The sequence below is a fragment of the Nylanderia fulva genome, unplaced genomic scaffold (genome assembly GCF_048542155.1).
Source record: "Nylanderia fulva isolate GAGA-0341 unplaced genomic scaffold, ASM4854215v1 Scaffold8, whole genome shotgun sequence".
Taxonomy (NCBI): Eukaryota; Metazoa; Arthropoda; class Insecta; order Hymenoptera; family Formicidae; genus Nylanderia; species Nylanderia fulva.
The window spans coordinates 3,356,856-3,384,540 of record NW_028190916.1 but is presented as its reverse complement, the minus strand read 5'-3'; the positions used below and the strand labels follow the sequence as shown (position 1 = coordinate 3,384,540).

At 29.4% G+C, this 27,685-nt stretch overlaps 5 protein-coding genes and 1 long non-coding RNA gene across 8 annotated transcripts in view; 3 read left to right on the top strand and 3 right to left on the bottom strand.

Annotated features, from left to right (window-relative positions):
• Positions 1-63: 63 nt before the first annotated feature.
• Positions 64-4,050, bottom strand: LOC114936411 (uncharacterized). 2 transcript variants are annotated; one of them, XM_085489311.1, is made up of 3 exons: positions 3,486-4,050; positions 1,858-1,982; positions 64-517 (listed from the first exon to the last, which is right to left on the bottom strand). In XM_085489311.1, exons 1-3 carry the CDS (start codon positions 3,486-3,488, stop codon positions 331-333), a joined length of 315 nt encoding a protein of 104 aa, XP_085345437.1. In that variant the 5' UTR covers positions 3,489-4,050; the 3' UTR covers positions 64-330. The 2 variants fall into 2 exon arrangements, with proteins under 2 accessions (XP_085345437.1, XP_029165412.1); XM_029309579.2 differs by lacking the exon at positions 3,486-4,050 and adding an exon at positions 3,165-3,454.
• LOC146720004 (uncharacterized) lies at positions 967-1,740 on the top strand. The gene is made up of 2 exons (XR_014926282.1): positions 967-1,084; positions 1,574-1,740. It is a non-coding gene; the product is annotated as an uncharacterized LOC146720004 (long non-coding RNA).
• A 484-nt stretch (positions 4,051-4,534) lies between the features above and the next one.
• On the bottom strand, positions 4,535-9,144 carry LOC114936318 (transmembrane protein 267). The gene is made up of 2 exons (XM_029309496.2): positions 8,700-9,144; positions 4,535-7,171 (listed from the first exon to the last, which is right to left on the bottom strand). Exons 1-2 carry the CDS (start codon positions 8,976-8,978, stop codon positions 6,842-6,844), a joined length of 609 nt encoding a protein of 202 aa, XP_029165329.1. The 5' UTR covers positions 8,979-9,144; the 3' UTR covers positions 4,535-6,841.
• A 118-nt stretch (positions 9,145-9,262) lies between these two features.
• LOC146720003 (c-Myc-binding protein) lies at positions 9,263-10,984 on the top strand. Its single transcript, XM_085489312.1, has 3 exons — positions 9,263-9,598; positions 10,186-10,307; positions 10,483-10,984. Exons 1-3 carry the CDS (start codon positions 9,596-9,598, stop codon positions 10,637-10,639), a joined length of 282 nt encoding a protein of 93 aa, XP_085345438.1. The 5' UTR covers positions 9,263-9,595; the 3' UTR covers positions 10,640-10,984.
• mgr (prefoldin subunit mgr) lies at positions 10,802-12,480 on the bottom strand. Its single transcript, XM_029309509.2, has 3 exons — positions 12,360-12,480; positions 11,420-11,952; positions 10,802-11,312 (listed from the first exon to the last, which is right to left on the bottom strand). Exons 1-2 carry the CDS (start codon positions 12,435-12,437, stop codon positions 11,464-11,466), a joined length of 567 nt encoding a protein of 188 aa, XP_029165342.1. The 5' UTR covers positions 12,438-12,480; the 3' UTR covers positions 10,802-11,312; positions 11,420-11,463.
• A 6,524-nt stretch (positions 12,481-19,004) lies between these two features.
• sev (receptor protein-tyrosine kinase sevenless) overlaps positions 19,005-27,685 on the top strand; it is a 39,788-nt gene continuing 31,107 nt past the window's right edge. For both annotated transcript variants that reach the window (XM_085489280.1, XM_085489279.1), the window contains exon 1: positions 19,005-20,254. In XM_085489280.1, the coding sequence (XP_085345406.1) occupies positions 20,096-20,254 (159 nt within the window). In that variant the 5' untranslated portion in view covers positions 19,005-20,095. The remainder of the gene's footprint in view (positions 20,255-27,685) is intronic.

Below are 27,685 nucleotides of genomic sequence, written 5' to 3'. Positions count from 1 at the left end.
GAAATACTGTGAAAATTTTCAGCATGTTTCGGAAATTGTATAATAAATATAATTGCAATAAACTTGATTTTTATACTTTAATATGACAGATATCTAATATTTACACAAAGACATTAAGACAATAAACTATATGTAATTTCACAATAAGTACATAACAGAATACTATACATATTAAGGAAAATTAATAATAATTAGAAACAATTAAATTAAGCTAAGACTTATTAATAAGTTTGATTTAATCTCCATTTGGCTTAATCAATGATCGATTAATTGATATAAATAAACACACAAATGATTCGATTTATAGTTTTATAGGATTGATTCAATATATCAAAATTTTGATCGAGCCTCATAGTAAGTCCCATAGTGATTGTTTTTATTCTTGCCAAAATCTTCATCTGTAGCTCCGCTGTACATGGAAAAGCCACGACGAGAGAGTAATTCTCCTGGCACGATTGTAGGATTGGTATAACAAAAATCTGCCATCATATTCGTCTGCCTGTTTAGTTGGTTAGACCTATAAATCAATTTTCAATTTTACAATCTTGGCGATCATATCTATCTATTATATAACATAATCTTATTCAATAATGAAAGGGATAAGGATCTGATAAAGTTAATTATCGACATCTGTTTAAATTTAATTCGATTCTAGATTGAATTATCACCAAAACATTTCTTGGACCACCAAATATATTCGTAGAGAATATCGAAATAAAGACTGATTATTGAACGTTAATGAGCGCTTAACGAAGAAATTGCAAAACAAAAAGGTAAAAGAGATTCTGATTTTATATTGTAAAAATTTAGAAAAAACCTCGAGAAAAGTTTGAAATATTTTGGAATAATTAGAAAGATAAAATTAATTGATAAAATAAAAAAATAAGTTTCTATATTACAACTAATATAAAATTAAATTAGTAATTATCACATAACCTTTACAGATCTACAAACAACTAAGAAATTACTCACGAATAAAAGCATTTTTTAATCATCATTACCGTTCTACATTCTTGAATGAGATAAGCTAAATAATCGGACAATAAAGATACGCTATCAACGATTCCGTCGACGGAATATGAATGTGAGTCACAAATGAAACTTGAATATTTGATTTTTATTCTTCCACTAGAAATATGAAAATGTCTATTGCCACTGTAGATGTGTCATGCACTTTTTCACTTTCCTTTTCGCCGCGTAAGAGCATCGCTGAATGGCAGGGAACAATCGTATAATATAGCAAAATACAGATTTAACCTGTTGCGCGTAATAATATTTGATAACGATTTTATATTACAATAATGTGTTTATAATAAAATAATTTTAGATATATATATATATATATATACATTTTAAATAATCAAAATTAATTATTAATTACGATTAAATTTTTCGATTAATTAAACTTTACTGAAATTGTGCAAGACAAATATGTCGCAAGAATGTGTAGCAATCGATTACCAAACAAATTATGAAAAACGTTCCCTTTACAAAAATGTTTTATGATATTGAAACTTTTAAAACCTAACATTTCGTATGTAACAATCTAGTGAAATAAGTAATGTGTATTTAGGTATGGTTTAATTTTACAATGACGGAAATTTTGAAACGTGTTACGTGGATGACGCACGTCATTCTCGACGATCAAACGCACTTTCACCGCAAGTAAAATATTATAATTGATACATTGACATGTAAATGTTAGTCATTAAATTTACATCTAATGATAGATTGATTCAATATGACTGTCTCTATTCATTAAATTACTTTTTTATGAAACAGGTTCCATGCTGATAGCACTTAAAGCCTACAATTGTCACTTCTATTGTCGGTTGGCAAAAGATAAGTAGTACTCACCCATCTCCAGCTAACCGATTTACTTTCACGAATAGCACGATAACCAAAATGAAAAGTAAGATAAGCGCGCCAGCAGTGACACCGCATGCAATGTAAAAATATAGCGTCAAATCTTCGAGAGCTCCCTAAAAAGAAGAGTTTACAATCACTTTTTTAAATTATAACATTGAAAAATTATGAAAATCGAATCCACAAATAAAATGTAAGCGCAGAGAAAATTATTTACTAATACAGAAAAATAGAAACAGATTAATTGCATATCCGTTTTCGCGATAAAGTTTACGTAATATGATTAATCGTGATATCATTTTACACACGTGTTAATTAAAACAAAGCCAAAATTAAAAAGACAAGGCTATCGGAAACGGAAATGCAAGATTGTGAAAAAGATTTGTACGTCATGCACGATTGATATCATCTTTCTTGAAAGATTTCGTAAACTGCACTTAATTCCAATATTAAACGTTATAGACGATTGCTAACAAGAAATTTTTTTTTCTTTCTCGAATCACTATTGTGACGCGATCGTATCTTTAATCAGAATTTATCTCATGAATATCTATCTTATGCATCTCATCGGTTCGTTTGCATCCGACCTTGCGTATGCATAGTTGCATCTCTAACAACGAGGTCTGTGAACGGACATGATCAATTACGATGAGTAATTTACTGGAGAATTTGTAAATATCTCTATTTTATTTTCAGTAAAAATACCAAAAAGCAATCTAAGAGAAGACATTACAATATTAATAGCGGATATGTTGTATGAGTTTTAAATATTAATAATACTAAAAAAATTTTTTTCTTAAATTTCTCGTTTCTATTATCTTTGTAATTCTAAAAATTTATTTATCTCTCTCTCTCTCTCTCTCTCTCTCTCTATATATATATATATATATATATATATATATATATCTTCTCATGTTCATTATGAAACAAGTGTTTCATACTGTTATCGATTGCTAAGAATACTCATTGATATGAAATTATTGACAGCTCTATACAATACACAGTTTTGATTACAATCAAACTGACAGATTCTGAAGAGATAATAAGTTTTTATATATTATTTTTTTATAAAACGTATCTTAATATTAATGAACAAATACTCTACAATTATTGTAATATTACTTTTTTGAGCCCTTTACAGAAGCATTTTTTGCACACACACATAAATAGTCATTAATTATTATATTGAACATGATAATGAAAAGTTAAATGTACATATCCTATTCACAATTGTTATCCACACAAAGATACAATTTACATTCCATTTTACGCCTTAATTGTCAGATGTGGAAACTTACGATGGATAAAGATATACCAAGTAATACCAGCATTGTCATAAAGCTTACGAGCCGAAGACGTAACTATTTTAATAACGCAAATGACCGCGATAAAATGATTTACACTATATTTACGATACTCGAGATAATTTCGATAACTCTGTCAAAGGCGCGACAAAACACAAGTAGGAATTTTGCCATAAAAAAAGAAGGAAACGCGTGATTTTATGCGCGTGTATATTTGCGAGAACGAGATTTGCGGTCAGAGACCGTACGATCGACCTCGGTAATATTCGAAAGATATGTAAACATTGAAAGTGGGAGAAACTAATATGTACTTACCATCGTGAGTATGAATCAACCAGCTGAGCCCGCCAACGTTGTCTTGTCATGCCTTGCACACGATATCGTTTATAAGATGTCGCACTTTCTCAAGATATCGAAGATCGATATCGGGGCGTTATCGCGATCGTTCGCGTATATCTATCGAAACGCGATAACACTGTAGATTCCAAAATATTGAAACATCTCATCGAGCTATTCGCGGTCCCGATCAGTCGCGAAAAATCGAGCTCGACTCGACGAATCCAGCGCGATAATCGTCGACTTACAATGTCGATGATAATGAAACTGTGATGAAAATGTCCTTTTCCCTCTCTCAGAATAGAAGAAAGAGAAAAGAGGGGAAAACACGCAGGCAGAGAACGCGTATATCAATATTCAGACTCTTGATCGGCTGTTTTCCTTTATATATATATTGGAGCAATCGATCGACGATCTGGGGCGATTTGCGCACCGTACACATTCAACAGGTGCGGGACAGCCGGCTAGTTAAATGAGTACTAAGCGAGACCGACGAGAGCGAGGTAAAGCGACGGTGCCAGCTAAGCAATGCTGAATGCTGATAAGCCCCTCCAGGGACGACCGCGAACACGGGCGTGTATACACGCGCGTGCGACTTGTCTCCGCGCTCTCTCACCTACAAAGAGTACAAAGCCGCGTCTCCGCGCGTTACGTGGGCAGGAATGCTCGGTTGCATAAGGTATATCGATAATTGTATTCGCTAAGTATCGATAATTTTACTAATTCAAATATCGCACGGTAATTATCGACATATGCGATAATAATGAATTATTAATTGTTTCTGCAAGCGAAGAAGATGTGAAAGTTGAATATTGCAGGTACCGATGTTGAACGATATTAAAATTTCGTTAGATTTTAATTATTATAGATTGGTTCTCATAAGTATCAATATATTATTGGGTATTTTACTTCTTACTGAGTGGATGTTAACAGTATAGGATAAAAGATTAGGTGTGCATGTAGCAATAAATTACAATTGCAGTTATAAAGCAGGATGCAGCAATTTTGGATATAAAAATATAAATGTCTTTTTAAACATAAAAATATATCTTTTATTAAAAATAAACATATGAGATTTGTAACTGCACTTGTAATTATTAATTTAACTTGACATTAAATAGTTTTGATTCATTCGTTCATTCACCACATATTAATCAAACCAAACTATGCACATATCATAATTGCATAATTGTATTTCTATAGAGAAGTTAGGAAAGTACTTGTAGATATATTTATAAATATTTGAATAATCTTCCGCTGAAAAAATGGACGGTAAATATGCTGACATAGAAACAAATGCACGTGAGACTCGTTCATAAATTATGTACACAGGTGCTAAAACTTATGTGTAAATTCAATATTACACACGCAGCTATATACGTAATGGCACACATGTGAATATGTTAAACCTGAGTTGTCATCCACAACTTACAAAAATTTTATTCCAACTTTCCCTTTCGCTCACGCGAGCGACGATGTAACTCATCGTTTTGTTGTCATGTGCATATATTATTAGTTATCATGATGTCAAGTATCACACTTCATCACAATTAATTGCATTTAAAATCTTACAGACTGCTATATAAAATATATATATTAAGATTCTCTCATAACACAAAATGCATTACGTATATTAAAAATACGTATTTGTTGCATAAAAATATAAAAAAATTATATATAAAATAAATTAATACAAATTGTCGCTCGTGTATTGAAAACAAAGTGATAAATATAAGGCCAACTTATCGAGCTGAATATTCGAGATGTTCAGTCAACTACCATTTATTACATGTATAAATTATAAAACTACAGTCATTATATTATATTAAAACTAACGCAAATTAACGCAAATTACAATCATTCTATAAACGTTTCGACCGCACGCGGTCTTCTTCAGTATAATTATTGAAAAATAAATTCTTACAATTCACATGATATCGAAATTTAATTATAGTTATTCAGAATCGAGAGTTTTTGAGCAATTAACGCGTGTTTCAATCCGTCCTGTCCAACAATGTTCGCCTCGATATGATCTCTGATTTTGTTCAGATCTCGGATGATTTCATCGTTAATATGCGAGAAATTAACCCGTACCGTAGGCGCTGCGATTAATAAGAAATTACCGATCAACGTATGTCCAAATTATAATATATATCCCCTACAATTGGTAGTATGCTTACCTATCATCGTTCTTCTTGACAATTTTGCTACTTATTAACAGTTATTAAGGATGACACTTAACAAACAACAATACAGAAAGACAGCTCATTTTAAACTCTACTTGATCGGAGAGCGTGCGTGTTTATATATGATCTAATATCTATGTTTTACTCGTTAATGTCCTATTTGTCCTATTATTATTTATTGTTCGCTAATATATCCAAAATATCAAAATACGACTCGCTAAGTAACTCAGTATCTTTGTTTAAATTTAGTCCATTTTTTTGTTCCTTGATATGTAGCATCTCAGAAATGAGTCTTTTATAATAATTATTTTCGTTGTCCATGATCTTAACATTGTCCATTATATATAATTTGTACATTATATATAATTTGTAATTACAATTACGTTTTGAAAATATTTTATGTACATTATATTATGTAATAAAATCTTAATTGTAAGTTTAATTATATACAAGTAGATAATATTTAACATTGAAATTTAGAAAAAATTTACAATTGTAAATTATATAATCCTTTTCATTTGTTTTATAAAATGCAGATAGAAAACATTTTCATAATGATATGTATTCTGTAATTTTTAATATTTTTTTCCATAGAAAAATAATATAAAAAACACTAAAATTATGTTTACTTCTCATAGTAAATAAAAATTGTTTTATTATCTTTTTAATGTTTCTTTATATTAATTTTATACGGAACAAATATTAAAAATTATAACTTATATACATATAATAAAAATTATTGACCACACATATTTGAAAAAAACAACTGAAAAGATTTATGATAATCTATAACTGTAAATGTTTTTGTTATGTCAAATAAAATTATGTATGTGATTAAAATTAAAATTAAATTCTATCATATGCAATAGATATCACTTTATATTAATTCTAAAAAAAATTAGAATATCTATTTTTCTCAGAGAACCTAATTTTCACAGTCATTTCTAATTCAAAAATTATAAAAATTTCGCTATATGTATATACATATAAATTTCATTTCAATGTATATTCAAGATCCATATATAGATATATAACTACTATTATTTTTAATTTATGATTAAGCATTAATCGATAATTCTCGTATATGTAGTTGAAAAACGTATTGGGTTTTTGTTTGTACTTTCTGGGTATAATGTTATGTAGCAAGTCTCATACATCGACGAGAGTATAATGGTCAGCACTCTTTTGTGCAAATGTACGCAGGCTCATGAGCCAATATAATATATAAGGAAGGAACATACAAAGACTCACGTATAGATAGTAGGGAATAGGACGGGTAGATCCGAAGGGATAGAACCACAAACCTCTTCTTGTACCATCTCGAATGTGATGACTTAGGAAGGAAGCCAGTATTATCCAGGAAGTATGTTCCAATATAGGAGAGTGGAAAGTATTAGATAGGAAAATCAAAACTATCCACAGTATAATAGGAATCGTAGTACAATGCAAGAACGGCCGCTTCTGCAAATGCGTAGCATCCTGAAAAAAAATTAAATTAAATTAATAAAAGCAGAAAAAATAGAAATAGATATGTAAGAACATATTTATATAAATAATGAGCCATATAATTATATAAATAATATATAGTAATGATTAGCAATAAACAACATGATATAATTTAATTGACAATTCTATAAATATTTTAAAATAATTTATATTAGTTAAAAATTTATCATTTTTTAAAGAAACGTCATACTTATTTTGCTTTGTAATTATTTAGTATTTCTGATTTTATTTGCACACAGTTTCAATATATATATAATTACAGGGAATAAAAATCCTCATCATATAATTTTTTTATATTAATATAATAATTAATAAATAAAAAAGAATATATATATATATATATATTGTAAGTATTTATTAGTAGGCAATATTTATTCACGGAGAGGAGTTCAATTTGCCAGTAATTTAATTAATCCGTTTAATAATGCTTGAAGCTATGGTCGTACGAAGTTCATTTAACGAAACTATCACACGTTCGTAATATCGACGCGAAATATATATGTATTTTTTGCATAATAATGTAATAATTAGCCGATATTTTTCTCATTACTTCAGATAATATACGCTTACTTGATAAAAATATTAATTCTGTGTATGTAAGCTTATTAATATATTTAATACCATACCTATGGTCGCACGAAGTTAACTTGACAGAATTGTCCCCTTATCGGAATTTTTCCACTACCGACGCGATATATTTATATCTGTGTATAATCAATGATAATCGCCCGATACTTTCCGACACTCCCGATAATTTTCATGGTATAAACACTATATGCGTTGATTTGTAGACAATATTTATTCTCGGTTAACCAAAAATCGTAACTCAAGGTATGACGAGACACGAATGATTTTTACGATCATATCATTACTATATAATTATACAACTATAACAATTACAACATTATAATTATGAGTATAGCAGTTACAGCAATCTATAAACTAATGTTTGTACTTTAACAATACTTTTGATCGCGATTTATATTCGTATCACAAGCGTCCCGACACGACCGTATGCATCAAATAACGCACTGCAAATGGCGGAAGGCGGGAGAACTAGACTATTTCGCGCGCGCTGCAAAAGTGCGGGAAAACTATTCCGATTCCAGATTTAGTTCGATTCCGAGGTTCCGTAATTCCATGCGAATTAAACATGGCTGTTATGACGTATCGAGCACTACATAATTTCTATTACGCATGACATTAATGCATGCTCAATTAAATATACATATATAAATATTACGATAAATTAAATAGAAACACAAGATATTAAAAAACGTATATTTTTTATTTATATTTATAAATTGTATTCAATTTTTAATTGTAAAATAAATGATAAAAATTATTTTGATGTTTACGAATATCAGAAAATAATTGTTGTTACTCCCATTCTAATTAAAAATGAAACACAATAAACAGCTGACATACAATATAATAAAAAAGCTCATAAATAATTTATTTATTGTCACTCTTGATAGCATTCACTCTATTATATACTCACATGAATATGCCAACTGCGGGCTGCGATAAAGTGATCCAGGTCGATGAAGGACGCCAGTAGGAAGCAGGAGAATATGCTGCCCATGTTCCGGATGAAGAACTTCCGTGACAGAACAACGATTAACGTCCACGTGAGGCCGCCGACTGTCGCGTGCGTCAAATTGTCAAACAGCGCACGCTCCGACTCGTTCTTACCGTACTTGAGTCCAAAGTCGCCGATAACCGAGCAAGCGCCGATCGCGCACGTCAAGGAAGCGCGTAGCCAGAGTTCGCGCCACATAGTCCACGTGTTTCTCTCGAATCGCGATCGGCAAATTAATCAATCAATTAACACGCTCAATGTAATAACACGATCGAAACTTCGGAACTTTGACAATAATAACAGAGACTGTCGAAACACGACTATTGACAATTCGCCATCTTGCTTTGACGTTTCGCAGATCGTCCACTAGCGACATCTACATTCATTGCCGAGGAACTCTAGCGGAAACTTCGAAGAATGGCGGGAGACTGCGATCTTGATTTTTATGCGTCTATGGATGATCCTCCTCCTTTCGTTTCCACCCTTCTCGCCTATCTGTTCGAAATATGTATATGTATTCGAAATATGTGATTCCTGTTGCTTCTTTGTAAAAACCGATCTTGACGACAATCGAATAATCAACGTGTTTGCAAAAAAAAAGCACTCGCAAGAATCGCTGCGAAGTTTCTCACGAATGTAAATTACTATCTTCTCTAAAAAGTTTTGATTACAAGTCATTGAAGCGTGATAAGAGACAGGCGTTATTTTGGCTTGACTACGCCTTCATTCGTCCGAGGGATAAAAGCTCCTCTCGACATATACCTCGGAGATCTCTTAGAAGTTCAAAGGAAAGGTCATTTAAAAATTACATTAAAATGGTAATTGTCTTGTTAATTAATTGATTTCTTTAATAATATATTTTTCGAAAGATATTGTTAGATTCGTGTCGAATTTTTAGGGTAAAATTTTGATTTGAGTATCACATGCTATTGTTTTATTTCTGTATAATGTCGATCATTTCGGCCATATTAATATTATATATATTAAATAATTATTTGTACCAAAATATTAAAAAGTTAGCACGTACATTAAATACAAGATCGTTAAAAAACGCAAAATATGTTTTTTTCAAAAAGAAAGGTTATTCTTTGTTTGACTCTCAAAAGAGAAATGTGTATCAAATAAAAATTGTTAAAATTGCTCCTGGAAATGAGCAGTGGGTTGCAAATGCCTCTTTTTGTCGTTTAATTTTGGTACAAAATTTAGACATCTTTTCTAATATTTTTTATCAACACAGATTATACGTAAAATTTGAATACCGTAAAGTTTATATGCATTATCTTCAAAAGAAAAAGTTGGAAATGCTTATAACAGCTACTTATTTCAAATAATTTAATGTATTAGCATTTTTTTAAATTTTAGTTTCCTGTCTAGAAATAACATTTAATTTAATTTTGCTTTACAGTCAATCACTGCTAAACGAGAAGAATTTCGCATGTATCTAGAGAGATGCGGCGTCATGGATGTTCTCACAAAAATTCTTGTGTCACTCTATGAAGAAACTGAAAAACCATCTGATGCTTTGGAGTATCCTTTTTTAACATGTTTTATAAAATTAAATTCTATAAAATATTTTTATATTTAATCATATAGAACATATAAATTTTGTATTACATTATTATATGACGAGTAATAATTTATTTTCTAATGTAAATGTCAATAATTATCCAAAGAAATAGTTATTTCCTTATCCATATTATAGTTTTATACATAAAAGTCTTGGTGGTATCGTAAATAACACTTCAGAAGTCGACAACTTGAAAAAAGAATTGGAAGAATCCAAAGCCAAAATTGCTGAACTGAAATCAAAATTAAGGAAGTATGAACCGAATAGTGATGACGAAGGGATGACTGATTAACCAAAATGGAAAATATATATTCAACCAGAGTTCATGCTAGTCCCATTTGGACACTGACTTTTCTAAAGTCAGTCTACTATATATATGTGCCTTACTACTATTATAAATAACACATTTAAGGAAATTAGAATATAAGGTAAATTACTCAACTTTGTGCAAACATTCCATTATGCATATGTTTATTTCAGTCATCCTTATGTAGGAAAACTTAGTTCTTAATTTTCGCACATTGTTTTTTCTCTAAACAAATTTATTGTGTTAAGTACTTGTTGAAGTTACATGTATATGTAATATGTTTACACGGAATAGATTTCAAAGTACAAATAAATATTTCTTTTACATTTATTATAGGGGATTTCAATTTTTAAATATACACATTTTACTGATAGTTAACAATTTTATTTTAAAACTTAAATTTTATCAAGATTCATAATACATAAATATAAATGCAAATAAAGACAATTTATGAAGACTGAAAGATATATAAAGAATGTCACTATTAGTATTCAAAATTACAGATCATTTATTTTGGAATCTGAATATATTTTTAGTAATGTATATAGTATGTATAACTATATATCAATTTGACAATTTATAAATGAATAATATTCCAAGTTTTAATTCCAGAATCTTCAATGCTGTGTACTCAAACTTTATTCTTAATATAAATATCCTGAAACAATGATATTAAAAGCAATATAAAACAAAAAATAATAGAACCATCAAAATGTTACATATATAAAAAAATGTAACAAAAAACAATTTAAATTTGTAGATTACCTCTTGAGTTTTTAGGCGAATTTTATACAGTACGATTGATAATCTCATGTAGGTTTTGCTGCTTGTCTGCGCTTTACTTCCCAATTATAAATACGTGCCATATTCACCTCCATTGTAGTAAACTGATCTCGTACAAAGTCTAGATCATGTTCTACATAGCCTAAATTTTTCTTAGCTGCTTCGATATTTTTGGTCAGCACTTCTTGTGCATCATCTAAAGTATATTCTAGCATCACATTAGCACCCAGCCATAAACATACTTTATCTGTAGGTGGTATTATAGCTTTCGCATATACTTGTTCCGACAATAAAAATTGTGTTTCTAAATCATGGCTGTTGTTTTTTTCAATTTGCAATTTCTCGATCATTTCTAAAGATCTTTCTAAATCTGGTATCTGTGTTTTTAATCGTCTTCTCTTATTAACCAAATTGTATTCCATAAATTTATACTTTCCATGGCTCTCATCAAATTTCCTGAGTACTTTATCTACAGATTCGTTTTCTGGTTTTGCCATAAAGGCTTCAACATCATCCTGTAAAAATAAATGAATGATTGTGTAAAATTATTGTGTAAATCAATTATACAAAATCTTCTGTAGATCAATCAGGAAATATAAAATAAATGATTAACAAAAAAATTAATTTTAATAAGAGAGAAAGGAAACTTTTTAATGGTTGTATAAAGTTCAATCAATTAATCAAAATTTGGCTAATATATATAAAAAGTTATATAAAAGATAAAGAGATTCGAATTCTAATATTTTTTTCTATTAATGTTCCATTTCTTAGTGTAGAGAAAACATTTATAGATTAATCGAACGATTGGTTTGATTGGTTATAAAATGATAAAAGTTACAATTTCAGAGCACAATAATTTCGATGTTATAAATATATCTAATAAATATATGCATAAAACTAAAGATTAATAAATTACACTTACTACAAAATCAGCTTCTGGTATTCCAGCATAAGATTTTTTATCTGCATTCAATTCAATTTCCATTTTATTGTCTTCCATCTTGATTCTGCTCTGAGTCTGTCTTCTATATATAGCAATACAGATGTCTTGCATTCGAGTTAGTCAATGCCCATACTGCCCATGCGCCGAACCGGTGACACGTGACACATGACACTGATTTGTGGCGGAGTCTACTGGCGATTCGTGTAATTACTTTAAATTCTAAATAGATTTGAAATAATTTATCATTATTACACCTGTAGTTGTAATACATTTTTAAATAACAATATTTAGCAAATTTCAATTTAGATACAAAGTTAAGAACTAGAAGAGAGAAAAATATAAGAAGGAAAAATGTGTACGCACATACACACATGTAAATATATAAATAATATGTAAAAAAAATCACAATGTATAATATATGTGTAAAAAGAATCGCCAGATAGAATTTAAAAATAAATAAAGAACAATCTTCTATTGACTAAACTAGCAAAATTTTATTAATTCATTTCACAACGTTTTGATCATGATTTTGGTCCTTGTCCTTATCAAGTGATTTGCGAAATGTAATTGGTCGAGAGAAGATTGTTCTTTATTTATTTTTATATCCCTTATGGAAATTTATCACTAGTAACGCCAATTTATCACTTATTTCGAGTACTTAAATTATACTGTATATCAATATTTTAAGTACTCGAAATAAGTGATTAATTGGCGTTACTATTATAGTGATAAATTTCTACAAGAGATTTTAATTTAAATTTTATTAAATATTAAATTATATTAAAAAATATTTATGTTAAGTCTAATTAATAAAAATATATTATTTAACGTAAAATAAGCTATTGCACTTATATGTGTGTGGTTAGCGCCTGTGCGAATATAAAAAAAATATAAAAAATATTTTTTCAATTTTTCAATTACGAATAATTATACAATTGATAACGCAAATGTAATTAAACGAATTGACTATATACTTATATTTTTTTTAATACTTACTTTGACTTATACTACAGACGCAGAGGAGAAGGAGGGATGTGGTCATCTCTTCCAAGTACTGTAAATATTGATATACAGTAATTACTTTCGAAATAAGTGATAAATTGGCGTTACTAGTGATAAATTTCTATAAGGATATGTTTCCTCCACGAGTTATCATGTGAATCACTCATTTTTTAAATAGGTAAAATTGTTATCAAAAAGAAATTTTTATGGCTTGGCGTTGCGATGATACTTGGTATCGCTTGATAATATATATAGAATAGTTTTTAACATAAACATGAGTGTTATTAAAGTTGTTCTTAAAGAATTGCATGCTTAAATATTTTTTGAAAATTATATACAGATCTTCCATGCATTTTGCTTGTATTCCAAATAATATGTACAAATGTGCATTATTTTCGGCAAGATAACGATCATAATTTGCATAAATTTTAAAATTAATAGTAATTTTTTTATAACTTCGATATATAAACATGATACATATAATGTGTCATATAACGAGAGAACCCTGATAATTACGTTCAATCTAAATTAGTTTTTAACATAAACATGATGAGTGTTTTTAAAGTTATTCTTTTTATATATAAAGAATTGCATACTTAAATATTTTTTGAAACATAAAGATCTGTCACGCGTTTTATTTGTATTTCAATAAATAATATATAAAAAAAAATGCGTTATTTTTGACAGGATAATGATCATAATTTACATAAATTTTAAAAATAATAATTTTTTTAAAACCTCGAAATATAAACGTGTGACACATGTATGATCTGTCATATAACGAGACAGCCCTGATGATTACATTCAATCTAAATTAGGAATCCACCCGCACCTCACATGCATTCGTGTGCATTTGCGCCCGAATGGTCCAACGGACACTACATTTATCATTGACTCGGGGTGCATTCCTCCTCTTTCATACACTTTATTGGATCTAATCGAGCCGAATTGTTGGTGTATCGAGTAAAGCAGGGTAGATCTGGACTAGAGTGTTTTGTCTAGACAACTAACTGAAAGCCGTGTTCTATTCATTTTACAATTGTCTTGCATGCAAACCGAATGTCGACAAACTGACATCATTTATGAATCAAACGTCTCTGTTGTGATAATAATCAATTAGCATACTGACTTCTAGTTTTATCACACATGTATACCAAGCTGGAATCTTTGACAACTTCCAAGCGTAGACATCATTGTAATTATAATATGCTGTATATATTTGACATACGACAGTTCAACAATGATTTTATCGAGTTAAATTTTTTGTTGTAAGGTATTCTTATCACACTATACATATATTGAAAAAAAATATATATTTTAATATATACCCAAAATATATTAGAAACGAAGATGTTGTATATTACATATATTACAATACAATATTTTATATAAATTTTTACATACGTTTTCCTTGAGAACATTTAAAATAAAGCGCTTGTAATTAAAAATTAAATTTGTCAAGCTATTTATATATATATAATTATCTCTTTTTATATAATTATCTCTTATCTCTTTTTTGAACAAACATAATATTGCAATATCTCTGAAATTAAATATTTATTGAACATTTATTTTGAATTGAACATTTTTTTTGGCAACACTTTTTGAACTTGAAGTGACTATATAATATAAAAGTTAATGCAAATAAAGTATAAAGAATTCTACAAAAATTATTTTAATTGTTATCTCGCTATCAGAGCAATAATTGTTTCGCTTATGCAAATGCATCAGTAAAATACACTTATAAGGAGCAGATTAATTTGCTTTAACATAAAATTAAATTTGTTTAAGTCCGTGAAAAAGTACGCGTATACATAAATTCAGCACGAAATTTTAAATTATAAAAGCAATTAAGTATACGCACAATTAAAACTATATTTTTTGAAATCCTTAGTAGACTTTATTTCAATAGAATATATTAATTGATGTTGAGTTCCAAAATCGTTTATTAATAAGCTTTAAATATTAAAATAAGAGAAGTTTTTAATTTTAAATAAAACAAGACTAAATTTTAAATTGCAAATTGAATGAGATAGATGTATATAATTTTTTATGTATCTATTTTAACATGACAAAAGTTTTATATTTTTACAGTACACGGAGAGAATTTTTTCTTAGAATTTATTCTGAAATTTATGGTAAAAATCGTGGGACAAGCTATTGGAAGAATTTTATAAAAGTTTCTCTGATTAAATATTTACTACAATAAAAAATATTAATATATACATAATAAATTTTATTAAGTACATGTGATTGACATTAATATTTTTTATTTGTGGTAAATATTAATTAGTTCGAGAAATTCTTATAAAATTCTTTCAATACCATATTGCCCTACCATGATTTTCAGGGTAAATTCTAAGAGAAAATTCTCTCTGTGTATGAAAATATGAGAGAGATTAGCGATTAGCGTACATCTAGGTTTGAACAATCCAATGATTGCAACGTCAGGCCAGGAAAGATTAATTCCGTCCTTTCCACCGACTCGCTGGAACGCGCGAGGCAGATCGGGAGCGGAGATCAAGCGTTTCAGGGCAATACACGGGCAACGCGAATTCAGAGCGCTGGCATGTTATGAAACGATAGCATAGATCCGTGGCACGTTCAGTTAGAACCTCAATGGTTACAGGTTACCTAGGGCTTCCTGCGGAAATGGCCAATATACACCTCCGACCTCCAACTCACTCAGCCTCTCGCGCGAGCGCGCGCACTCGGATCACGCTCCTGTCAGGCGTGATACTATATACCCCATGTACGATCGCCCTGCTGATGCTGGTTCGCTCGACACGCACTCGTTACGGCTCATCATCATGATCTATGCGCCTACAACAAACGTTACATCCTTAATCCGTTCTAGTTGGGTCGATCCTACGCGCGCGTGCTACGCGAAAAAACTAACGTCATTATCTTTTTCAAGGTTTTGTCGGTTGAAAAAATTCTCTTTTTTTTTAACATATACTTCGATGTCGAAACTTTGTTATTATAATTATTAATTACTCGTTATTATATAGTGGAATTTATTTTTTATGGCTAAAGAAAAATCATGCTGAATTTGCTTATATGCGTATTTTTTCACGCAATGAAAAAAATAAGTTTTACTGATGCATTTGTATAAACGAAACTATTATTGCTTTGATAGCGAGATAAAATCAATTTATTATTATTTATAAATGAAATTCGCAGAATTTAACAAAATTCTTTAGTAAATACAGATTCAACAAATTTCTTTAATAAATAAGATTTAAAAACACGATCTACACTCCATTCCTCTCAGCCAATAGAGCCACACGCGATGTTATTGCGACAATTAAGAAAGAAAGAAAATTTGGAAACTAAGGAATTCGTATCCTATGGTTGGGATCTCAGAAATTCCTCTTGTTCCTCTCCTAACTTCTCCTGTAAAGATAAGATTTAAAGAAGATTTTTTCAGAAATTCTTTTTGCCTTAATAACTGACACAGTTTATTACGACAATATAAAATATGTTATATCAGCAAATGGTGCATTGCGGTTACATATCGATCTATGATTTATGCATTACATACATTACATATTGCATTCTTGATTTATGATAAGCGAAACTGATTATTACAAATTGTTATTAAAAAATCCTGCCATTTTTTAATGATAATTTTTAGTATATATGTGAATCAACTATATCAAAATTATTCATTCAAAAATACATTGTCTAAATATAAATAATAATATTTTAGACATATGACATACCTAGACAAAGAATTCGCATTTCTTCGTCTGTTGGAAAGTCAAGCAGCGACTGAGACATTATCACGTTAAGACATTAGGACGTTAATACAGATCTAAACTGGAGTTTCATATGACTAACGCGCATTCGGATCGCATAGTTTCCCTCGTTATGGCAATTAGTCGCAGATTCTAAATTTGGAAATTATTGTATCTTATCCTATCTATATTCCTCAAACATGTATATCTCATGTATTATATTTGATATATTTAATATTAAATATTTGACATTTAATATTACCAAAAGTGCGACGTATGAAGGATTTACTTGAATAGTATTAAGAGAAGGAAAAATATTTTAAACATATAATATATATTGCATATATTGTGAATGCGAATATATATAATATATTGTGAAGAAGAGAATTTGAAGATACGTCGAAGAACAGATCGATCGGTTATTGGATATGCGTGTCCAAGATTTCAGGTCATCGTGAAGAAAGAAGCGTGGTATAGCTAACAATGGCATCACAAATACAGACTGACTCTCGTTATACGCAGATATTATCTGTCGAAATGAGTCACTATTTTAATGGGCTCACGGCTAACAAACGTGTTCACGAGAATAACAGTCAATAGAAGGATTCGCAAAAATAAAAGACGGGCCCTAACAACTCGATGATGCTAATCGATCGTAATTTCTCTTCTTTTAAGCATACATTAAATATCAAGATACCTATATTATTGCAAGTTGAAAAATACAATATAATAATTTCTCTACATTTAACTTCTTTTATATTTTAGGAATGCTATATGAATATTTAAGAAATATAAAAAAGCATACATTATTTTATCATTAAATTTTTTTCGAGATGGTTGAAGAAATGAATTAAAAGTATGATACAAAGCAAATTTAAACATGAACATGAAACGTGAAACGTGAAAGTTTACATCAAAAATTTGTATGCACATGAACAGAACTTTAATGTTCATATTTAAATTTACTTTGTATCATTCGCGATGTAGACTTAAAAAATAAGTTGATCAATTTGACTTATTGACAGAATACATATGGTATTAAATATTATCTCGAAATATAAATTTTGAAGGAATGCTTTTTCTTCCAGATATATAAAGACATATAAGATAAGAGAACTTTGTTTAATGTTCATGTTTTTTACACGATATCATCCACGATGTAGACCACCTAAAAAATAAAAATTAATTAATTCAAATTACTAATAAAATATATGTGGCATGAAATATTATCTCTAAAATGTCAATATAATACTATGACAAGCATTATATTTTTGTCATAAACAAAAAGAAGTTTTTAATATATTTAAAAAAATATTTTTACTATTTTATCGAAAAATATCAAGATCTCATTGTAAAAAATATATATATAAAAAAAGGAAGTACATATAGGTAATTTTTAGAATGTAACTGTCAAGCTGCATTGAATGTCTCTATAAAACTGATTCAAAAAATTATTTCTTATGAATAAAATTATAATACGTTACTCAAGGTATAACTAAATGCAATTTCACAATAGAAACGAATTAATCATCAAATTATACTACTTTGATTTGTAATTTCATTTTTTCTTCATAATTTGTTCGAAATGTTCGTTATACTTCCTCGAAGATAACTATCGGCCGTTAGCTAATGGCACGTGCGAATAGATGAATGAAAGTTTACGAGGATAGTAAGAACGGGTCAATCTGCCAATTGACCAGACAGAGTCAATAGTCGGTACCGTATGAACGGACCTCTGGATCATGTTCCTCCCTTGGGTTCGCACCCACACAAAGCGGGCGCTGAGTGTCTTTGCCGAGGAGAATTAGCCACAAACGGAGTGCAACAGATAAGGGTGCTCTTGGCTTGTAGTGGGGGATGGTTAACTCTAGAGTGGCCGTTCGGAGTCAGTTGCTCTTATGCTCGCCAACCATCAACAGTGCGACCGTGTTGCGTGTTGCTCGACTGGAACCGCGCGACCGGAACGGACTGTCAAGAACAACAAGTTCGCATAATCAATTCGGAAGTGTAATAAGAATTTACAGAATAATCGTGACAATTGTAAATTTTGGTGAAAGAAAAAATTGGACAAAAAATTTAGCCGGACTCAGTGACTCTTTATGCTTCGAATCGCAACGAGGAAGTGACGAAGAATGAACGATTCTGTGCATTCTAGATGATTGCAACGTTGAAGTTGAATCTGAAGTTGTATATACATGTCAAGATATTTTGCAGTGCTAAAATTATAATTTAATTGATGAACTTTGTGCAAGAAGAGAGATAGTCGCTCTACGCAGTTCTGAAACAATCGTTGATCATTCGTTTATCACTCGATCGTTTCGTTGGTGCTGGAATATTGAAAGAAACTGCACGTGAAAGAAGATTGATTATATGTAGCATATTAATTCTCTCTTTCTTCGAACCGGATGCATATGCGTCACTTCGCATCATCATTAGTTCTCGTCGAGAAAAACATAGTGATTATTTAATTATCAGTGGTTCTATAATTTCTGATCGTGAGAAATATCGCAATCAGTGAGGAAACTATTTTCAAAAATAGCATTAAAAGATAAAGTTATTTCTAGGTTCATGACTTGTGCGCATGAAAAACGACTTTCTCGATAACAGGAAAGATCGACAATATTCACGTGTATAACGATATTCACGTGTATATACGTGGCGCGAATAAGTTTCATTGTTATTTAAATGATTTGACAGCAACGACAAGTTTCTAATTTTTGCAACACTACGCAACGCAAATTCCTCCCGAAATTTTCGCCGAATTCCCAGGTTGTCACCGGAAATATATTTGACAGAAGTGATCAATTTGATCACAATTTCGTCGCAACATGAGGAAGCACCGAACGCTAATCAATTAGCAGAAGATTCTAGAGAAGATTGACAGGCGAAATGATTATTGATAGCTGAGCCGGCGACCAAAGATCGCGTGGTAGCTGATCGAAAACAAGGATCTACGGGGGGGAGGGGTTTATTATGTTAGGAAAAGGACTATGCATTTTGGTGAAGGTGTTGGTGCTGGCGGGGGTGGCTATTGCACTCCTGCCGGAAGGTTTGGAGGACCATGCAGTTCCGACCTGGAAGAGCCTCCAGGAGGAATGCTCTTCCAAGTGCCCGAATCTGGATCTTATGCAGGTAAGAAATTTTTTAATAATAAACAAGCTGGATGTTATTGCAATTTGCTTGTCTAATTAAATTCTTGTATAATATACATTTAAGGGATTTAATGACAAAAAGAAATTTCTTAGTTGGTTTGAGAAACCAATTTATTCTCTTCCCATTTGTAAGCATAATTGAAACTTAATACAAGTTTTTATAAAAATTAATCTGAAGGAAAATTTTTAGAATTACTTCGATTTATTTTATTCTGTTACATAAAATGTGGAGAAAAAATATCGCATTAAATCATGGTTTATGTATTTTAATCGCAAAGAATTCATTTTATAAAATAAAAATGGAGCAAATACGTATATTTTCACGCGGTCATAATAAGAACTGATATAGATAATAAATGATGATTTGGTTAACGAGATGACACTTTATTTGTGCTTCATAATCTGCGTAGTATGCGTAATACACATAGTAGTATATATAGTATATATATCAAAATCACGTCGTGTTAACGATAGCCCATACCGATAAATCGTAATGTTACGTGATTACGAGTTGATTACGATATTTTTGGATTTTACCGAAACTTTTGCTTATCATCATTATTTATGATTACCTTTAACCGCGTCGTACTACCCTATTATGAAAGTGTACGTTACGTTACTCAAAAGTACGATTAGATTAATTCGGATAAAAATAACGTTAATAAATACAACACGTGATAAACGTATAACTAATTAAATTATTTGTGTTAACAGAAGATGCATTAATTTGATTTATTTTTATATTTACTTAAAATTACAATTAATATATAATTTGCTATTAATTTAGAAGAGAGAGAGAGAGAAAGAATCTGTTATACAAAATTTTAATCTTATTAATTATCAAAAGATATTACATACAAAAATTATTAAAAATTTTTGCAGCTAATCTCCTTATAATTAAACTATACATTGCTTAGAAAAAATTCAAACTTAATTTTTTTTTTTTTTTTAGAAAGATCTTATACACATATCAAAGATCATTATTTTTCATTGCAATTTTTCAATGTTGTAGATATATCTCTTCAGTGTGTAATCACATGCATTCGATGATTTCTATTCGCCGTTTAATTGACTTGTGTATTGAATGTTAATTATTTCGTGCTAATTAATGAGAAATATTTAAAGCACGTGATACGCACGATTTGCGCCATACGCGATCTTCGAAATTCATGTCGGCGCGTCAATTTATCGCGTTGCGGTGGTCCATTAACATTTCTCGTGATGCAGCGCACGTATGCGTATCCTTGCGCATCCGTGATGTAATTTTTCAATTCAAACTATCAATTTATTGAAAGAGCAAAAAACTCGTGTATTTCTAATAAGGGAGCTTAATATAGCTTAATAGAATTTTAACACTTTTATTTATTGTTTTTGTTTTAATCCATTAGCTATCACATCATATATAAATATCAATATTACCCAACGTTATTATCAAAATTGATTTTGAGATTTTTTTTATATAGTATCGACGCCCATAATAATTGAATAAAAATATTGCTGTAACAATAAATTAATGAAGTTTTATATAAAGAATAGGCATTATAAAGGCGCACAGAGTATTTCAAAAATATTTACAATTACTTTACTAATGCCTTTCCGGCGTCAATGTAATTGTAATAATTAAAGTAAAGTAATCTGTCGAAAATGTTTAATTTAAAAACTAAGTATTCAATTTGGTACCATGCTAAACATCCTCAGCTGCTAGCTGAGCGGCGGCACGAAAATGAGTGTGCGCGAGGCTGTGCAGCGAAGGACGTATCAATTTAAGTCCACTCTCCAGCCCGACTGTACCATTCATTAATTAACTTAACTACACGACGACGCATCATGGCAACCTATAAGCATAGCGTCGAGGATGAAAGACGAGCACGTAACGGATACAGGGCCATCTAATCCCTTTCTTACAAAGAAGGACGAGAACATTGTTTTATCATGTGTCGTCTTCATCGATTCGGATTTTATTAATTATACATATAAAATATTAATCGCGCATTTAAATATCACAACATTCTACACATAATCTGAAAACTTCTGAAAAATTCTGAAAATATATTTTTTATTATATGTGATATAATAAAAGGCCAACTTAACGAGCTTATATGCTATTAATAAAAAATTTTTATTTATTAATTTACGTCATACTATACAAAAGTTACGATAAACGTTGTGTAAATATGCAGCTAAATGATGTAGTGCTGTATTGACCGATGATACTATTACTCTGAATGGAACATTTTCCTTGTGAATTTTGGGCAAGCCATATGCTTTAGGAAGCACTGAATCACTGGAACTTAAACAATAATAGTCTTTTTTTGTGATCCATTCATTTTTTAACCATTGTTTTAAATTTTTGTTGAGGTCTTTTTCTATTTTTATTATTGGATTGTTTTTGATTGTCATATAATTATCTTTGTCATTTAATAATTCTTCAACTTTGTCTATATAAAATTCTTTGGTCATTGCTACGGTCGTGTTTCCCTTGTCTGCTCTTGTGAAAATGATGCTGGGATTTTGTTTACAAAATGTCATGGTTTTTTTGTACATAAAAGTAAGTTTGTCGTTAATTATGTCTTTCCTAGTATTGTTGTTTAAAAAAACAAAGAACTGTGGAATAGCTATGTTTCTTATTGTCGTGAGATTAGTTATGTTATTCGAATTGCTTTCTATGTCTTTAATGAATTCATGGACAGCTGTTTTTTTATCAGTATTAATAGGAAGGCTAAATTCACTACCTAATTGCAATAAATTTGTGACATCAGTTGGAATATCTACATCAGTCAAATTAATAAACCATTTATCATTGGTTTGTTCTAATGGATTAATAGTTCTGTTTATAAAATTTGTTGCGTTAATGTGGTTATTAATATATTTATTATTTTGAGAGTTTACACTATTTTTCTCTGAACAAGAAAAAACTATGGGTTTAATATTATTATAGTAATCCGATTCTTTTTTTTGCAATAACCAACAGAATTTTTTCTTATGTAAGTAATGTAAGTTTAAAATTTGTTTTTTGAATAATCTACTATGGTGGTTATAAATCTCTTGCCATACCTGGGATGGGATGTTGTTATTTAATCTTTGTGTAAAGTATCTTATGTTTTTGTTAAAATACCCTATTTGTCTGTGCAAGTCAAATATCTCTATGTTTAATATTTCCATTCTAAATTTATGCAACACACTGTCTAACCTTTTTTTTTATTTATAATGACATACGTTAATATTACTATTGTCTGATAGATGCTTAGGTAAAACTCTGAATGTCCTACATTGTTTTAAAAATATTAATTTGGACACAGTTCTTATTTTGCCATAATTCGCCCCTAGCCAAGATTTTAAATCTTCAAAGCTTTGTTGTCCATAATTATGTTGTACAAACTTAAAATTAAATTGGTGGAACTTAAAAAGTGTATAATTATTACGCATTGTAAGGCCAGCGTGAATTAAATATATATATTTTATAAATTAAACTTCGGCTCGTATACAATTAAAATATGTGATATATAATAAAAGGCCAACTTAACGAGCTTATATGCTATTAATAAAAAATTTTTATTTATTAATTTACGTCATACTATACAAAAGTTACGATAAACGTTTCGACTGTACGACAGTCTTTCTCAATATCCTAATAATATGTTAAAAAATTAATTTAGTCATTTCGACATCCTAAATAAATAACAATTATAAGATTATATGACGAACGCAGTACAAAATTCATGATTGTTGGCATGAGTTAGAGTTAGAGCGTCAGATGCTGTTATATTATGTAACGACACTGTGAACAAATTAATATATCCGCTCAAATATTACAATACATTTAGATTTTTAATAAATAGTATTAACTTACTTTTTTGTCAACGAACATAACACCTTTGTTAAAAAATTATTTCTTTTTACTTAACATAATCACAATGTGTACTTTTTTAAAAAACAAATCGATATCTGTATCTTACAATGTCGGCGCGCTGTATATATACCCAATTTTTAAGATGACATAGACAATTTTTTTAGAATATCATAATAAGAACCGTCAAGACGCTCGGTGTCCTTTTTTAGGTTGATACTGTTGTTTCCTTCTTTAATATATATCATTTCTGATATCAACCTTTTATAATAATTCTTTTCATAATCTAGGATTTTTGTGTCGTTCCAATTGAAATTGTGTGTAAATTTTACAATATGATCAGAAACCACCTATCTATTATCTATATTTATCTATATTATCTATTATCTATATTATTATTATCTTTTTCCTAACAAATACATATATAATCTTGGCTCGTAATAAGCTATACATTATTAATATCACATAAAAAGTATAAATAAAATTTTTGGTAATATTTATATTATTTATATTTCTTGTAATATATATCACATAAATTCTTTAAAATAATACATTTTATAATGTTTTCATAAAAAAAAAATATATACGTGCGTATATTCAAAAAATAATTTTTAATAATTTAATAAGCAGCACTGTTTTATTTTGAGTTATTTTCAAATAGCAAAATAGTAAACTGGTTTAATGCGATAGCGTGCAAAAAACTTCTCCATATATAAAACAGTTTTAATCAGTGCATTCGAATTGAGGAGAACGAATTGATACTAATTATCAATTTAAGTCTCCTCAAAAAGATCGTCGCCAACGTTTTTTCTGATATCAGATGACGCTCAACCTTGTGTATGATTCTAGAAATCTTCTTAATCATCATATTATCATATGAAATTTATATATATCAATTATTATATAAAAGATTCAAACGAACATTTTTTCAATCATTATAAGTTATAAAATACATAATATTTATTTAAAAAATATTTTTATCAAAATAAAGAACAACGCAATTTAATTCACTGATAATGTTTAATGTATTGTAAAAAGAGAATAACCTTGTAAAAAATAATTTTAAAAATTGCAAGCATATCATATTTAATGAGTGTATTTAAAATAATATTTAACGTTAGTAGATTAAAGAGCAATTTTATAAACTATTATACAGGGTGTCTGAATTGATAGTAAAAAAAGAGAAGCATATTCTACAGATTAAAAGAAAGTAAAATTGTCTTATAAACATGTATCAGGAAACGCACCTATTCTGAACTACACCCTTAAAACTCTTTGAAATTTTGTTAAATAATTTTTGATAACAAAAATGCACAAGGATATAACAATTTTTATAAAATGCCAATTCTAAGTTTAGACAATATATATAAAATTCGAGTTTTTTCAGAAAACTTTGGGGAAGTGTAGCTCAGCGAGCGTGCGTTTCCAGTCACATGTTTATCAGACAATTTTACTTTCTTCTTACCTGTAGAATATGCTTCTCTATTTTTATTATCGATATCCTAGAGGATACCCTGTATATTACAAATTTATTTCTCATTTTACTATAAAGAATTGCAGACCGCATGCAAAGAATTAATTTTTATTCCAATTAGATTTATGACTGTTGAGCGATATTATTAAGTCATCGAACTCACTCAACCCTTCTTCATCTGCGCGTGTGCTGTCGATTCAATTATCCCGTCGCAACCAGATAAGAATGGTACAGAAAAATCACTTTGTTCGATCCCTTATCTGTAACGCGTAACTCACTCTTATTAATCTTCCTTTTCCTCTTCGTAAATTTCCAAATGATTGAGAAAAACTTCTTGGAGGCAGCGCGATCTCGATTAAATTATTTTTATCGACACACGAAAAATACACAAAATTAGTTATGAATCGAGTAAAATCTGTATATCGTGATTTTTGAAATCCTTTTAAATTTTTTTTAATGTTTAATGAAAAAGACACAAGCGAGAAGAAATTTACACAAGTCTTTAGGTACACAAAGTGTATTATTAAAATTAACTTAATCTTAATAAATTTTTTATATCACAAATATTTTATATATAATATAATCTTTGTTTTAAAAAAATAATAATAAATAATATATAATATTAAAATTACACTATGTTTAACGTGATATGTTATTCTGATCTTAGTTTCTTGAACATCGGCCCCGATGTTCTAATCTCAAATCAGTACAGTATCTCTTACTTAATAAATAATTTATCATTCTTCTCAACGACGTGATGTAGTTATTTCTAATGCGTTGTTTTTAAATACATTCAATATCTTCAAAAACAATCAAAATAAAGAATTATAATAAAAAAAATACGAAGTATATGCAATGAATATTATATACATATATTTAGTTACATTTTCATATTTGTTAACAAGAAATAATGATTATTATGTATCTAATTGTTGCATATCACAAAATATAATGCAAATTCTTGCGAACAAAGTAATAATATGTCTTATCGGCATTTTATTTTTTATTAAAATGCATCAATATTATTATATAATTTAAATGACGTCTAATGTAAGCGAGAGTAAATATATTTCCGATTCTTCATGACTAACGTACAATTTATGAAACAAAGCATAATTTTATTTATAAAAATATATTTTTTAAGTTAATTAAGTACAATAAAAATATGGAAATCATATCACGAAAAGATAATTTAATAAATAATTTTATTTTAGATTAGATAAATTTATTTTTTATAAATAATTTTTATAAAGAAACGTATACAAAGATTATATTATAGCATAAAAAATATTTGTGATATAAAAAAATTTATTACGATTAAGTCAATCTTAATATACTTTGTGTGAATATTAATAAAAAATAAACCGCGTATATATTTAACGATTAAAGTATGAAATATTGAGAGAAATCCCGGATTCTCGCGCTGATGTTACGTCGAATATGCAGGATCGTCCGGTATGCAACATTATATGTGTAGCCATACACAATAAACTTCCTGTCGGCTATATCCTCTCACCTAGAACGTAGCGCAGTAGGGGTTCACCTCGAACATCGATAATCGTGCGAATTTCGCTTTTAATCGCGACGTAAATCTGAAGCATGCTTTTTGCATTATCAGTAATGCATTACAAATTGATTTTTATAGGTAACTAATTTTTTTTACATGAGTTATTTCCTGAAATCACCTTTTTTAGTCAAGGAAAGTTATGGCATCTACTAAATATTTAAGTGGAAAGATGAACGTCGGTACGGTGGGACGTCTGCCCAATTTTATTAATTATCCCTAAGATCAAAAGTTAAATTAAAAACAGCCGCATCAGCCGCCATTCGTTGCCGGCTGAAAACTGGTCACATTTTCTGTTATACTTATGGTATATATGTCAACATATGCACGCGTTTTAATTGGGATGACGTCAGTTGAAAGCGATTAGCACCGCGTTTCCCAGGATTAATTTGTGTTAAAAAATCTAAATGAGAAACCAAAAACAATTTGGTAAAAAATCATCAAGTACATGCACATATAGCTTTAACTATAAAAGGATTATATTAACACATGTTTAACACACATAGAGAGAAAAAAAATGTTTTAA

Excerpts from the sequence above, each read along its gene's own strand:
- LOC114936411 (XM_029309579.2), bottom strand. The coding sequence starts at position 3,203 with ATGACAATGCTGGTATTACTTGGTATATCTTTATCCATC. Across the intron at positions 1,983-3,164 it reads TTGGTATATCTTTATCCATC|GGAGCTCTCGAAGATTTGAC; the intron begins GTAAGTTTCCAC and ends TCTTCTTTTTAG. Across the intron at positions 518-1,857 it reads AATCGGTTAGCTGGAGATGG|GTCTAACCAACTAAACAGGC; the intron begins GTGAGTACTACT and ends ATTGATTTATAG.
- LOC114936318 (XM_029309496.2), bottom strand. The coding sequence starts at position 8,978 with ATGTGGCGCGAACTCTGGCTACGCGCTTCCTTGACGTGCGCGATCGGC. Across the intron at positions 7,172-8,699 it reads CCCGCAGTTGGCATATTCAT|GATGCTACGCATTTGCAGAA; the intron begins GTGAGTATATAA and ends ATTTTTTTTCAG.
- LOC146720003 (XM_085489312.1), top strand. Across the intron at positions 10,308-10,482 it reads AAACCATCTGATGCTTTGGA|TTTTATACATAAAAGTCTTG; the intron begins GTATCCTTTTTT and ends TCCATATTATAG.
- mgr (XM_029309509.2), bottom strand. The coding sequence starts at position 12,437 with ATGGAAGACAATAAAATGGAAATTGAATTGAATGCAGATAAAAAATCT. Across the intron at positions 11,953-12,359 it reads TACCAGAAGCTGATTTTGTA|GATGATGTTGAAGCCTTTAT; the intron begins GTAAGTGTAATT and ends TTATTTTTACAG.